At 36.2% G+C, this 14674-nt stretch overlaps 1 protein-coding gene across 18 annotated transcripts in view; it reads left to right on the top strand.

Annotated features, from left to right (window-relative positions):
• The window catches only part of LOC131959354 (calcium-activated potassium channel subunit alpha-1a), a 111971-nt gene that overhangs the window by 71086 nt on the left and 26211 nt on the right, over positions 1–14674 (top strand). For 10 of the 18 annotated variants that reach the window (XM_059324537.1, XM_059324538.1, XM_059324524.1 and 7 more), the window contains 11 exons: positions 1195–1286; positions 5411–5521; positions 5637–5742; positions 5858–5940; positions 6353–6422; positions 6791–6946; positions 7172–7281; positions 8391–8459; positions 8959–9045; positions 9455–9531; positions 12673–12846. In XM_059324537.1, the coding sequence (XP_059180520.1) occupies positions 1195–1286; positions 5411–5521; positions 5637–5742; positions 5858–5940; positions 6353–6422; positions 6791–6946; positions 7172–7281; positions 8391–8459; positions 8959–9045; positions 9455–9531; positions 12673–12846 (1135 nt within the window). The remainder of the gene's footprint in view (positions 1–1194; positions 1287–5410; positions 5522–5636; positions 5743–5857; positions 5941–6352; positions 6423–6790; positions 6947–7171; positions 7282–8390; positions 8460–8958; positions 9046–9454; positions 9532–12672; positions 12847–14674) is intronic. The other 8 variants (XM_059324540.1, XM_059324539.1, XM_059324541.1 and 5 more) reach the window with 1 other exon arrangement.

Genomic DNA, 14674 nt, shown 5'->3' with positions numbered 1-14674 from the left:
TTGCAATATAATAAAAGAAAAATATAAAGCGACATATTTGTGTGTCCAAGGAGAGCCAATATTAACTTCTAATCACTAAAGTTTTACACTAAAAAAAAAGATTGAAGTGAAGATACCAAATATATCTGGCTTAATTAGAGGAAATGTTGTCAAAAAATAAATACAAAAGATATCAGTATTTCCATTTAATTTCAGGTTTGAATATTAACCTCTGTAAACATCATGTAGCTTGAATTAAGAGCTGAACAACATGATACAAAATATACTGTTGCAATACGATTATTTTTCCAAACTTAAAGGAGAAATTTAAAGAAAGTGAACAGTTTAGTTCAAATTTTTTGTTAATGTTTTTATTAGTATAGATTTTTTTTTTTCTTGCAGTTTTTTAAATGCATTTTGCAGATCTGATTTTTTGGCCAAATTAACTAAATAGAATTACCTTTTCTTATAAACACACAGGCAGCAAGCAAATGCTTAAAACTGTGCAATAATAGATATTTCAAATCTGTATCTTTATCTCTTAAAATTTGACATTATCAATGAAAACATGGTAATAAAATACTATAATGAAAAAGAGCAAAGCATTTAAACATTTTCTTTAGCTCTCTTGTAAGTTCAGTAATGTTTTACACAGAATTCTCCATTTTTAAAATAGAAATAACAGACAAACATGTTGTGATATTTTGTATTTCAGTAGGTGGGAGCCAGCAGAGTTCTTGAGGCAGTGTAGAGCCTCAGAGTTATGTTGATGTCTGCCATCCATTTGGCTGCGCTATCCAAATCAACCTGACGTGTGATTGTTGGACGAAACATGGCACATAAGGCTTTTTCTTTATTTTAATAATTTCTGTCTTTCTATCACAGATTGACATACCGCTCATCAGCTGTCATTTTTCTCCTTTATTCTTACGATTTCCGTAAATATTGGCCTTATAATTTCCTTTTTCATTTTCATAGTTGTCTCGATATTTGGGATGTAACTGTGATATAACATCAGGCTACATTCAGTCAACTAATTTAAAAGAACTTTTTTCTTTTCTTTTATCCTTAACAAATAAATACTAATACTACTTTTGCACACACAGTAGCGCTCCTCTTTGAGACGGATTTCTCTAAAAAATAAAAATAGAGGACCTGCTCTTCTTTGCCTATCTTTTTTTTAGTCTCTTCTTCTGTCTCCTATCTTCTCCTTAGGCCATGTTTGCGAGCTACGTCCCTGAAATCATAGAGTTAATAGGAAACCGCAAGAAATATGGTGGTTCCTATAGTGCGGTTAATGGGAGAAAGTAAGTATTCAAGGAGGCTCTACTGCCTCCGCCGCAGTAGAACCTTCTCTGCATGCCCTTTTCTTTTTCTTTTTCATGCATGTAGGCCATGTTTGCTCGCTACGTGCCAGAAATTGCTGCTCTCATCCTTAATCGGAAGAAATATGGAGGGAGTTATAACTCGACCAGAGGCAGAAAGTAAGTCAAACAAATGAAAAAAACAGCAAACTTTTAATGGTGTGGTTTTGTGTGACTCAATTGTCCTTCTCATAAAGAGGTGACATACCCTGATTTTTGCTTAAATACACGTTATGAAACTGTAATTTGAGATGTAAGGATCTCAATAAAAGTCACACTGTGACTGAAGAAGTTGGCCATGATTAATGCATAGACTTTATTGTACTGTATTTCTGCTGCTTTTATATGTTTGCAAGCTGTCATTGTTGCTAGTCATAAATGAATGTCTGCTGTTACACTGCAAAAAAAAATCTCAACAAGTGATTTTTGTCTGTTTTTGAGTTCTAAAAGTATTTTCTTTTTAAAAAGTTGGGGAAAAGAATCTGGATTATTTTTGACCAATTTTTTTTTAGAAAGTTGAAGAAAAATCATAGTTTTAGAGAAATTTCTTTTAAAAAGTCGACTGTTATAAAAGTATTTTGAAGTAACTTTGCTGCCAGACAAAAAACTTTCCCTTCTTGTTTTTAGAAAAAAAGGACTTTGAGAGTTAAGAAACAGACAAAAATGACTTAAAGACAGATATTTTTGCCGTGTAGTTGTGTACTGTCGGTGATGGCACATGTTGGATTTTTCTCTCTAACTTATCCCTGTGATATAAAATGTGATTATTTATGCTGTTGTTGAAAATATATATATATTGAAAAAAATATATATATACATATTAAATATTAGATTGAGCAAGGGTTTATTGCTTATAATTGTAATGTTTAATTTGTAATAGGTTTACATCCAGGCATTATGTACAGCAGGTGGTTCATTATTGCTAACAGTGTGATGTTAGCAATAATGAACCACCTGACAGTGTGATTATTACGTAATAATGACCACCTTGCTGTACATTATTCCACTTAGGCTACATTGCTACATATTGGGTAAATCAATAAATTGGCATAAAATATTAATTTAAAATTAAAAAAAAAAATTGATTAAAAAAAATATATTTTATTGCTTTAGTTCAGAAAATAATGTTTGATTTTAATTTGTTACTTAAAGAAGCGGTCTGTTATTCCGTAACAACGCAATTAAGAATGCTGTGTATAAATTAGACAGGTGTCATCCCAGTTTACAGATATATCACACTGATGTATACTGTGACATATTGAGAGAAAACCCAACATGTTTTGTGGAGTCTTACTTGTAACGATGCTGCTTATCGTCAGTGTACATTTGTGCCAAAGTTGTGTTTGTCATCCATGTGTCTGCAGTCATTCACACAGTGTCATTTTGTTCACCCACCCTACTGTTCACCGCAATTTGTATATCAGACAAATTTCCTAAATGATATGAAATAAAATAATGCAAGTATATTATCAAAGAAAAATAAGGTTTTTATAAACTGCCCCACTAATCCTAACTAATAAATCCTATACACTATGGAGTTACTATATACATTAATTAATTTATGTTAAGTAATAATAATTTACTCATACCAGAGTGTTTTATTTATAATAAAATATTTATATTAAAAGACAGAGCCTTCAAGAAAAAAAACACAAAAATTATAAAGCTGATAAACTCAAGCTTACTTGAGTTTTCAATTGTCCATTAAACACATACATCCAATTATGCATGCCATTGCTTGCTTCATGCTGATTTTTGGAATTTTGTTTTGCTATGCTATTCTACTTTCCACGCTTTGCTTATGAATATTCTTGGCCTTTATCTTCAGTCTGACCTACACCCTCAGGACTTAATACAATCTCTATTGAGTTTACACTCTCGATACCACTATCATGTCTATACGATAATTATGAAGCTAGAATTAGGAGCCAGTTAGCCTAGCTTAGCATGTAGCACCCCATGAAACTTTAGAAATGAAACCATACATTTTGGTGCATAGCTTAAAGAAATGTGTTAATAAGTGATCTTTAGAGGGGCTGGTTGGTGTTTTGTCTTTGGACAGAACCAGGCTAGCCCAGCTAAGCTAAGCTAATCCCCTTCTGGCTCTAGCTTCATATTTGATTCACAGACATGAGAGTGGCATTGATCTTCTCATCTAACTCTTGGCAAACAAAAGCAAAAAAGTGCTTTTCCCAAAAATGTCAAACTATTCCTTTGACATCTACACTTTCGTGTCCCAAGCTTTGTAGCTGTTTCTTGAGATAGTGAGATTCTGCTGGATGCCTCCAAACAAAAATATGGCTTCTTGTAGCATGCTTTTGGTACTCGTGCTCTTAAACAGACTTGGTTTGAGAAACTCTTAAACCAAATCTTTGTTTCTTTTGTTTTGTAGAAAACTCACATTTGAGGCTTCTTAAAGCTACTATGTGGAGCATTTTACATGTATTAATTACTTTGTATTGCCAATGTGTAAACTGATCATAACTTAAAACCTGAGGCCTTCCCTGACTTTCTCTGTAGCATGGACTGATTTCTATGTAAACAACTCGAGATGGTGCCAGAAAAGTCCAAAGGATGTGATATTTATGCATGCTCTCTTGCCCCTCTTCAGCTCTCCAACAGGGCCAACATTTAATAACAACATTTGTTTTTCTGTGCATGGTTTTCTAGCTAGCTAACATAGCAAAATACTGTCTTGAGTGGAAGACTTCAGCTAATACATCAAGATTGGCTAGCTTGCCATTTACAAATTGCTTTAGCAGCATAGGTAACGAAGCAACCAAAGACATAGAGGGTGTGCATTTAAGCCCTGCCCCCTTCTAAAGGGGAAAACAAACCATCTCTCTCCATTGACTTTGTATTGAAAGAAGGTGCCTCCTTGTAAATGTGGTCTGCTAGCAAAAAACAGAAAAATGGCCAAAAGCTGCTGTGTGGTAGAATGTACTAACAACAGGGCACAAAGCCCAGAATTAACTTTCTATAAGCTGATGAACTGAAAAAAGGAACTTTAAAGGAGAGAAAAGTGGATACAGATGGATACATTTAATTTTAGGCAACAATAAATTATGAAGGTTAGGCACCTTAGGATACTTGATTGTGTTTACAGAGGATGAGCAACATTGGTATCATTATTAACAAGGATTTTCTGAAAATTCCACATAGTACCTTTAAGTCATTTCTGTTTATCTTGTACAATTTTGTATTAAGTATTTTGTCTTAATTTTCATTTCTCACCAAAGTGAGCTGAAGCAAACAGTTAGTTTGTTTGTGCTTTTGTTATAATTACTTACAAACATCTGATCGACTCAGCAGCTTCACAGATTTAACAGTTAATAGAAGCTACATTTCACCAACAGTTTTGAGAAATTTAGTACCTGTGCATGTAGTTTTCATCCCTGTATGACTTTATTTTTGGCTTCTTACATTTAAATATGAATGCATCCTTATTTGTCTTTTTCATGCTACCTTCTTTTTCATGTTTACTTGTCATTAACATCATTACTGTCATTGGTATAACATTCTCGACTGTTGTGCAAAAAAATGTGTGCAAAACTAACTGATTCTGATGCATTTATTGTACACTTAAGCCAGGAAAAAAACACGAATAAACACCTGAATAAAAATCTGAACTAAATGATTCATAACATAGACATATAGAAAGCAATCTAAACTGGGTTCCTTACATAAAGAATTTGTGATATGTGGGAATCCAGATAAACTGTGTGCTGATTTCATAATCTCCATCTAAGTAAACTCTGATCCTTTATAATCTGACACTGCAATCCTGAGTGCTCTCTGACCTGCTAATTCTGTCCTCACTCGTCACCACAGTACCATCAAACATCCTGCCTTTAACATAGTTTGTACTATTTTAAATCAATCACCTAAATACAGATGACTTTTTCATTATTCTACCTCTCACATGCCAGATTTACCTTTTGATTTCAGAACCAAGATGAAGACAAAACAATTGTGTGTGTGTGTGTGTGTGTGTGTGTGTGTTTTGTTGGTAAATTATATTCCGACTAGATTTTAGTTTCAATATTACTCTACACCTCGTTTTCCAGGCACATCGTGGTCTGTGGTCATATTACACTTGAGAGTGTGTCCAACTTTCTAAAAGACTTCCTACACAAGGACAGGGATGATGTCAATGTAGAAATTGTTTTTCTCCATAAGTAAGTACAAAACAGCAAAATTCATTACACAAGAAAAAACAATCATCTCTTAAAGAGATTAAAAATAATGTTCCTCCTCAGATTTAAGAGTTTTTCCTTTCTTATTTTCTTGCAGTATTTCCCCTAATCTTGAGCTGGAAGCCTTGTTCAAGCGCCACTTCACTCAGGTGGAGTTCTACCAAGGATCTGTCCTGAACCCACATGACCTGGCTAGAGTCAAGGTACCTGACAGATGATACTTCCTCCTCTGTGGCTCAGAGGGAAACTGTGCTGTCTATAAAGTCAATACTGAAGGTTACTGGCTGTTTTTTATGTTGTGTGTGATTTTGTGTCCAGATCGAATCAGCTGATGCCTGTTTGATCTTAGCCAACAAATACTGTGCAGACCCTGATGCTGAGGATGCATCCAACATCATGAGGTAAACTAAAGCTGTTTTTTACCTTATGAGCAATTCTGTTTAAATTGTGTTGTAGTGAAATGTGTTATTTTAATGGGTTTCATGAACCACAAAAACAACTTTAGTTCCTGGAAGAACTATCTAGGTTTATTAACAAAAAAATCACTGGTTGTCAGAAAAAAAAGAAACTTGATCTAGTCAAAAAACAAAAATCTCACTTTCCCTTTTGGAAATTGTCAAGAACTCAAAGAGAAAACAGAAGCACAGATTTTCTTTCATTATAAGCTACAACCAACAGTCTTTAACTTTAAATTAGTTCTTGTTTTTTTATGTTTATGAATGTTACAGATATACCCAGAAAAAGTATACATTGGCTCAGGAAAAGTTTTTGCAATTGCGCTGATTTTGTTTTGTCCTTTCTTTCATGCATCAGAGTAATATCTATCAAGAACTACCATCCAAAGATCAGAATTATCACGCAAATGTTGCAGTACCACAATAAGGTTGGTATAATCTGCGGCTTTTACTTCACATCAATCAGATATGTGTTTTTGTTGTATTTTGGCTTTTTGATATGGATATTCATGTTTGTGTTTGTAACAATGGCAACCTCTAGATCAGAAAAACTAAAGCTAATTAGCCTTAAACCTGCATTATTTCGAATGACCAGCAGAGGGCGACTCCACTGTTGCAAAAAGATTATATAAAAGGCTATGAGAAAATTACTCTACTTCTTAAACCAGGATGGTGATGTCCAAAATGCTGTGGACATCCTGGTACTATGTTGGAAATAAGTTTAGCTTCAGCTTGTAGTTCTGTAAAGCTACCATGTAACTTAATGTACCATGTAACTTTGTTTTTCTGCCTTTAGGCCCACCTTTTAAACATCCCAAGCTGGAACTGGAAGGAGGGAGATGATGCTATTTGCCTTGCGGAGCTGAAACTGGGCTTCATCGCTCAGAGCTGTCTGGCTCAGGGCCTCTCCACCATGCTGGCCAACCTCTTCTCCATGAGGTCCTTCATCAAGGTAGCCACAGCTCAGATTCACCCATCTGTGCTCACTGGATTAAGTTCAGAAGTAAAGTTGGCCATAGACATAGTTTGAATAGATAATAATGACTATCCCAGATGAGGCCCATGTGCAGCATCTGGCTGAGTGGGTGGGGATGAACTTGAAAACTTGGATTGTTTTGTTTTACTGTGTCCCCTTCTTTTTATAATGTAACAAGCTTGTTTTAATCCTTTGTTGTAGATTGAGGAGGACACGTGGCAGAAATATTACCTAGAAGGAGTAGCCAATGAGATGTACACCGAGTACCTGTCCAGTGCCTTTGTAGGCATGTCCTTCCCTGTCATTTGCGAGTAAGTACACTGAAAAAACTAAAAGTTGTTCTTTGTGGCCTTCACTTTTGTTTTCTTTTTTCCCCCCACTTTTGAGTTTGTGTTTTCTGCATGTGAGACAGACTTTGTGGAATTTAGCATGGTCTTTTTAGTAAGTTAGAATTTTGAATGAAATAAAAAAGTAGTAGTTTAGAGAGTTAGAGGGTGAAGCTATGCAACCAGCAGTTTGGAAGTCCATGATGAGACAATGTTTTAACCTTAAAACTATGAAAGCTGAAAGTTGCCATGATTGCAATTATTTTTATTTTTTATAATTGAATTAATGTAAAGACTATGCAATAATTGTATTGTAAAGTAAGTTATGTCCTTTAAAAAAGTGCGTTAAAACGCTTTGTTATCTTGAGAGAGAGAAGAAAACAAACTGATTTCTGAAGCCTTGCAAGTGACCTGAGCCTGGAAACCAGGTGGATCTGCCACCCTCACGGATGTCCTTGAACCAATCATAGCTGTTTATCTAATAGGGGTTGGGCTTCATACAGTGTCTGAGGTTCAATGTAACTCACAAAAATTAGATCAAACTGTTAAACTAGGCAGCCCTGATCAAATACCAGTCAAGATGCTGTTGCTGTGTTGTCTATTTCTTGCATTAAATTATGTATCTGCAATTTGAGAAAGTTTGTAACCAGGTAGCCATGTTTTTCCTGTTTGAAAACGGACCAAGCACCATCTCAACTTGTATGTCACTCAGCACTACATCATGCTAAAATTAAAGAGTTATTTTGAGTAAACAACTACCCTTAATCCCATGATGTGTGTGATATTGGAGTGAAAAGCAACCATTACCACTCTCTGGCTTTCATGCATTTCTGAGTCATTTCTCTAGAAAATCCTTGGATTACCATATTTAAATGTTAAATTTACAATAATATTATATTCGAATGCTGGATTAATTTAGTTTAAGATTTTAAAAAAGCTGAGATGATTTCAAGAAAAGATGTCAAATGTGTTCAGCCCCCAAAATACTAATTAGACTTTAGCATCTACTTCTACAGAAAACTACAAACATTTAGCATCCATGAGGTCTAATGATATTATTATTATTATTATTATTATTATTATTCTGTTTGCAGACTTTGCTATGTGAAGCTGAAGCTGCTGCTGATCGCTATAGAGTACAAGTCTGATCAAAGAGAATGCAGGTAAGTGGATGTGCTCACAGTGGGTTGTTGAAGCCATTAAAATTCATGCATGCAAAAACTTAACCATGTAGGTGTGTTTGCTGTCAGTATTTGCTTTCTGTGATGAAGCTACTTCGAATCAGCTTTTCTGTTTGACTGCAAACACAAGCCTCTTTACAAAATGTGCTAAATTGGTGTCTAAATGGGTTTGTTCTTAGACCTCAGAGGCGTTTCTGATAACTTCCTGACAAATTAATGAGGAAGGTGGCAGTCGGATTCTTTAAACACAGCTGAAGCTTTGTTTTAGTGGTTCCTCTAATGCACTACTCATTTTAGACCATTTAAGTGTCACTGCTATGTGATTTCATCAACCTAATTTAATAAGCAGAGGCTATGGTGCCAAACTAGTTGCAAAAACTAATCCTGCCATCATCTGCCACTGCCAATGATTAGTGCAAACCTTGCAAATTCTGTGATATAACTTTCCGCCGTGACATCTTTGGTCTATAAATCCTTGCAGCACCCTGATAAACCCTGGAAACCACGTGAAAATGCAGGAGGGGACTTTGGGCTTCTTCATTGCCAGCGATGCCAAAGAAGTAAAGAGGTAATGAATGGGACCTCAGATTAAATGGTGTCTGAAAGTAAAAGTGCTCTGATAGATGCTCTGTCCTGCTTTTTTCCTCCTTCTCTTTTGCATTTACAGTATATCTGTACACATTTTTTTCAATAGGGTTAGAAAATGTAAGAAAAGGGGTAAAGATAGCCTGCCAACACATAAGAATATAGACACTTCATAGAAGGAAAGTGTATGTCCTTGTTTTGTTTTGACTTTTTTGGTAGCCTAAAAACAAACGTGAAAGAGTTTAAGATCTAAGACAAAATAATGCTCTACAGTGATTGCATGCAAACTGAAACATCTTGTTGTAGATGTAGTTGTGATAAAATGTCTGAAAACACTTTATTTCAGCATTTTGAACACAGACTCATGAGGATTTCTTTTTTCTCTTCCATAGGGCGCTGTTTTACTGTAAAGCCTGTCACGATGACATTAGTGATCCCAAAAGGATAAAGAAATGTGGATGCAAGAAATGTAAGTGACTGCATGTAAAAACACTGTATAAGTTTGTTTGACCGGAGTAACATTTCTCCACAGCACTGAGTCGAGTCTAGTCATGTGATGGTGTATTTAAGTGACCTACATAGCCATGTGTCCTAACCAATTAGTTCCAACAATAATTATTCACTTTCTTGTAACTTGTGCATGGAGAAAGGTCACTGGATTATTTTTACGGAGCCAAAACAAACAGGTGCACTCCAAGTTTCCGTCGTAAAACTACACGTTTGCCATGAGGCAGTTCACCCAAATAACAAATCACATTTTTTCTTTCTTGTTTGAGACCTGCATTTTTGGTTGGATTTGGGTGAACTGATTCTTTAAGTGATTTTTCTCTGTGGTTGCTCAGGATCAGAGGACACAGAGAATTAATTATAACATATCCTCTTTTTCCACGAGACTGTCACCTGAAAGAAACGGAGATAGTTAGCTCCTCTCACACCTGTGATTACAGTCTAAATGTGCATTTTGTCTGTTTGCCTGCGTGGATGTTTGCAATGTTTTCTGTTGTGTAATAGCTGTCTGCAACGTTCTAGTTGACTGATAACTTTGTGATGTTAACAGGCATTCAGAGAGACTGTTAACACCACAGGTACCTGGGTGGACCGTGTGTTTCTAGACTTTTGTTGCTCTTTCTCTGTGTTTTAATATAGTTTGTCTTATCCTTACCACTATAGCTAACAGCTAATCTTAATATGATTTATTCTCTTCCTGCTGCTTGGGAACTTGACACACTTTCCTTAAAAACTTCACTTTATAGTGATATATTGTGAGTAATGTGGATTCATTTCCCTTCCGAAAGCACAGCCTGCTACTGAAGCAACCTGTTTGAATGTACTGTAAATGTTGCATGAACAATGGTTGATGCTGCCTGGATCCCCCCGTTGTCATGTGCACGCTGCTGTCAAATCGAGGAAAACAAATAATAACAATCTTGTAAATTATACTATTATTATTTTAAAATACTAATTTTGGCAGAGACCCAGAGAGACCAGAATACAGGACAGTTAAGCATACAATACCGTGAAAATTAATAACACCTGAAAATGTAATGCAACTTGCACATAATCTGATTGAAAATGTAATAAAACCTAATAATTTAATTACTTGACCAATAATGCAATAAAATGTCCTCACTGATAGTAATTTCATAGGCTCAGACCAGGGATGAAACAGTCTAATGACAAACCACAGTAAAATTACAATGGGAACATTTTAATTACTGAACTACAGACCAACAGTGCTGCATGAAACAGTAAAATCGCCCGTACGAGCTCTTCTGATCAGGCCGTGCCACAAAACCTGTCGGACTCGACCTTTTTACTTGAACACAGTAAAATGAGAAATATTTTTGGTTGCTGGTTTTCGTATCTGCAATGTGCACAAAGTGCAGTAACCTGTCATGGCCACATGGTGACATCTTAATGCACATTTTATCTGGTGTTTCTATGTTTCCATAAGAATTGGTTAATATTTTAATGTTTATGCATACAAAAAAACATAGGGCTGCATATTTTGTGATTGCTAATCAACATAAAACTTGGTTAAATGATTTCTATTTTTCAATCAGTAGTTTTTGAACATCTCAGCACAATCTTTTGGTCACTATAATGGTGATATAAAATTTTCCTCCTGTTTCATCACTAGACAAAAGGGACACTTTCAGAAACAGTTTTAAATCAACATAAAGTCTAAAGTAAATCCAGCATGAAATAAGTGCCAAATATGAGTTTTCGGTTGTCTAACATGTATTGAAAATTACACATACATCAACATGTTACAATATCAGTCAGGGCAGTTTTCTTACATTATTAAGTTATTACGTTTGGGGAATTTATTACATTTTGGATAAGGTTATATGTAAATGTAATTTTCAGAAAATTGTTAGATTATTGGGTGCCACATGTACTTTTATACTTTCAAATTTATTTCAAAATCCCATTCCTGCCTGCTTGAGGCAGTAATCCCCCACATCACCACCAGATGTCCCTGCAGTCCTTTGACAAACACAACATCCCTGCAGAGCTAGAAAACCACCAGGGTGAGAAATGAGGAACATTTCTTGTTTTGTTAAAAACAAATAAATCATTTGACACATACCCCAAAATGATATCATTCACTGAGGGGATTGCAAAGTTTCTCGCAGTCCATCTTATGCCAGTAGTGATGTTTTGGGGTTTAGGGACAAATAGCAAAGTTGCCGTGGGGTATGTGCCAGTTGAGAATGTCAAATGAATTTATGGGCTTGTACAGTTTCACACAAGTGTTGAAACTTTTTGTTTTTGTCCTTTATGGATGCATTTATAGATCTATCAAGGTCCAGAAGACATTGTTAGACATCATGTCATTTAATTTGACTCATTTTTTCCAATTCTTAACTACAGTTAGAAACTATTATACATTTTAACAGTTGTTAACTGTTAAAAAAAACATGCACAAACGTCTATAAATTAGTTTATAGAGGTCACAATGAGGTAGGAGGTGTAGGGGGGAAATCAGGAAGTCAAGAGGAAACTTGTGGAAAATATTTGCTGTATTTCAAATCTCAAACTTTTTACTTAAAGTACGTAGTGCAGCTGCCCTTAAAAAGTTTGCACTGTCGATGCAGTATGCATACAGTTGGGTTATACTACTTCATCACAACAGTTTGCCTTGAACTTTGATCCTCTTGCTGCAGATTATGGGTCAGAATAGCCAGAGTAAAGCAGTAGGACATCTTGTTGTTGTTTTTGGCATACTGCATTCAGCATTCTGTATCATTTTCTGGCATATAATAAGTATTCTGGTAGTATGGGTATTGAAACACACCCACTGTCTCTTCAAAATCATGACCTGCCCTTCCACCTGCGCCCCCTCATGTCACATTTTTACCCCACACCTCATGATATTTCCCCCACGTGTCCCAGTAATGACCCAAACTGAATAAACCACAAAGATTGGACAAAATCCAAAGTTCCCTGAAGTGACATTTACACGCTGTCAAGACACAGTTTATCTTGTGAATCCCAGCAGCAGCCTTCCTCTGTGCCCTGTCTTGCCTTTGTCCACTCTTCCTCCAGAACGACCCTCTACATTAACCTGCTCTTCCTCTCCTCTCGTCTGAACCCGTGACTGTAGCCAAGACGGCCGCCTACAAGAAAATGAGACTGGCATGTTGTTTTGATTGCGGCCGCTCAGAGCGGGACTGCTCTTGCATGCCAGTTAATGTGCGTTGTAACATGGACTCTCCTCAACGCGACATCCCACTCTCTGCTGTCTCTGTTAATGATTGCTCAGCCACTTTACGTGCCTGTAAGTTGTCGCCATGACATGTGCTCTTCAGTGTTTGTAAAATGCACTGTGTTACCCGTGCAGTATGTCCGTGTCTAGCTCTCGCAGCTGTGTCGTCACTGTCATGGATATAGATGTTGCTTTAGTGTTTTAGCTTCATGATTTTCAGTCAGCTCCTGTTCTTCCCCCTGTGTTGCTACTTTTGGAGGTGACTTTAAGCTGTTGTGAAGCATGCCAGTGTACTGTTTTGCTGGTGTTTTGTCAGAGAATGTGAATTCAATTTGACCCGTAGTTTCAATTAACTCAATGGTCATACAAAGTTTTTTGTGAAAACTTATCCTCCCCTGAATGATAGTGTGCTTCCCTCTCCAGTGACCTCGCCAAAATATTTACAAGACATTAAAGCCGAAGCCATGAAAAATGTACAGCTGTGCATCCCCGCCAGAGATATCTTGATGCACACTCAAACTTGGGAACCCTGGTGGAGAATTTGCATGCATTTCTTCAAATTATTTTTTGAATAGGAGTGCTGTAAGGATGTCACTGGAGAGGGTAACTTCATCTTTTTAAGAATAACCCAAATAACATTCACTTAAAGGAATACTGTACCTGTATATCAGTTCACTCACTGCATGTCACATTGAATTCTTGAAGAAAACTTTTTGTTCTTTTGTGACTCGATGGTGAAAGGAGAATCTGAAAATGGATGGAAACGTAGTAAATCCTTAACGAATAACTGATGCAGTAAAAAGTTTTATTTCTCCAGTCATATGCCCAAACATGCATTTCCGCCAAAATCGTACATCTTGACTGGTACTGATTCCTGCACAAGCCAGAGCCAGTAGTGGCAGATGTCTTCAAATTGTAATATTTTTGCAAAAATGGGAAATTCTGAGCATAGGACTGGATAAAAGAGGCTTATATTATACTGCATGTGTTGTGTTAGAGTTTAAAACAGTTGTATTGATACAGTTTTGCCGTCATTAAACCTGGCCTTCATTTACTTCAATTCTTTAACTATTTACTCAGTTCTGACTGTTTTTTGGATGCTCTGTTCACCGTGGAGGAACACAAGGAAAACTTTTTTCTTCAAGAATTCAGCATAACATGTGATAAGTAATTGATATACAAATGGGCATTTTAAAGGGTGAAGTATTCCTTTAATCCAAATATTTCACTGCTGTACCCTCCAGAAATGGGTGAATGGGATAGGATTTGAGATATTTGTATGTATAAACGCCACTGACAATTAATTATATTATAAAAAAGGGAAAAGGCGGTTAAGAGAGTGCCTTAGGGGATTTTCTGAGGGTTGCACTACATATTGAGGTTAATGTAGTGGTTTTATTAAATTAGGATCAAAAGCTTGAACAACCACTGAGGGCAAAATCTCCCAAACATATTCAGTAGACAAACCAGGGTCCCTTCATTGCAAACAGAGAAGCTCTGGATTGTAGTTTCTAGCTTTGAGAGAGTTATTAGTCTTAGGATATTGATTGAATTGTACAATAAGATGAAATGAATACAATGGGATAGAACTGGATTGTATTGGATTGCATGAGGAATAAAAGACAGTAGAATAGTGGTGGATTTCAGTAAATCAACCCGAAGTGAATTGAGCTGCATATAAATTCTTAACTCAAGTGTGATTCCCCTTTAAAGCCAGAGGGCATGTTAAATTGTACTGATGTATCGCAGAAGGCATGAAGAATGTGTCTGAGTTTGCAGAGTGTTGATACAATTTGCTGGAAAACATTGCAGACTGTCATGCAGTCTTAGTGAATGTCTCTTGATCAAAGACCATTCTGTGTATAGTTGAGCGTCTCTGGGCGTTTCCACCCCTCAACAT

The sequence above is a fragment of the Centropristis striata genome, chromosome 21 (genome assembly GCF_030273125.1).
Source record: "Centropristis striata isolate RG_2023a ecotype Rhode Island chromosome 21, C.striata_1.0, whole genome shotgun sequence".
Lineage (NCBI taxonomy): Eukaryota > Metazoa > Chordata > Actinopteri > Perciformes > Serranidae > Centropristis > Centropristis striata.
This window is presented reverse-complemented; position numbering and strand designations above follow the sequence as displayed.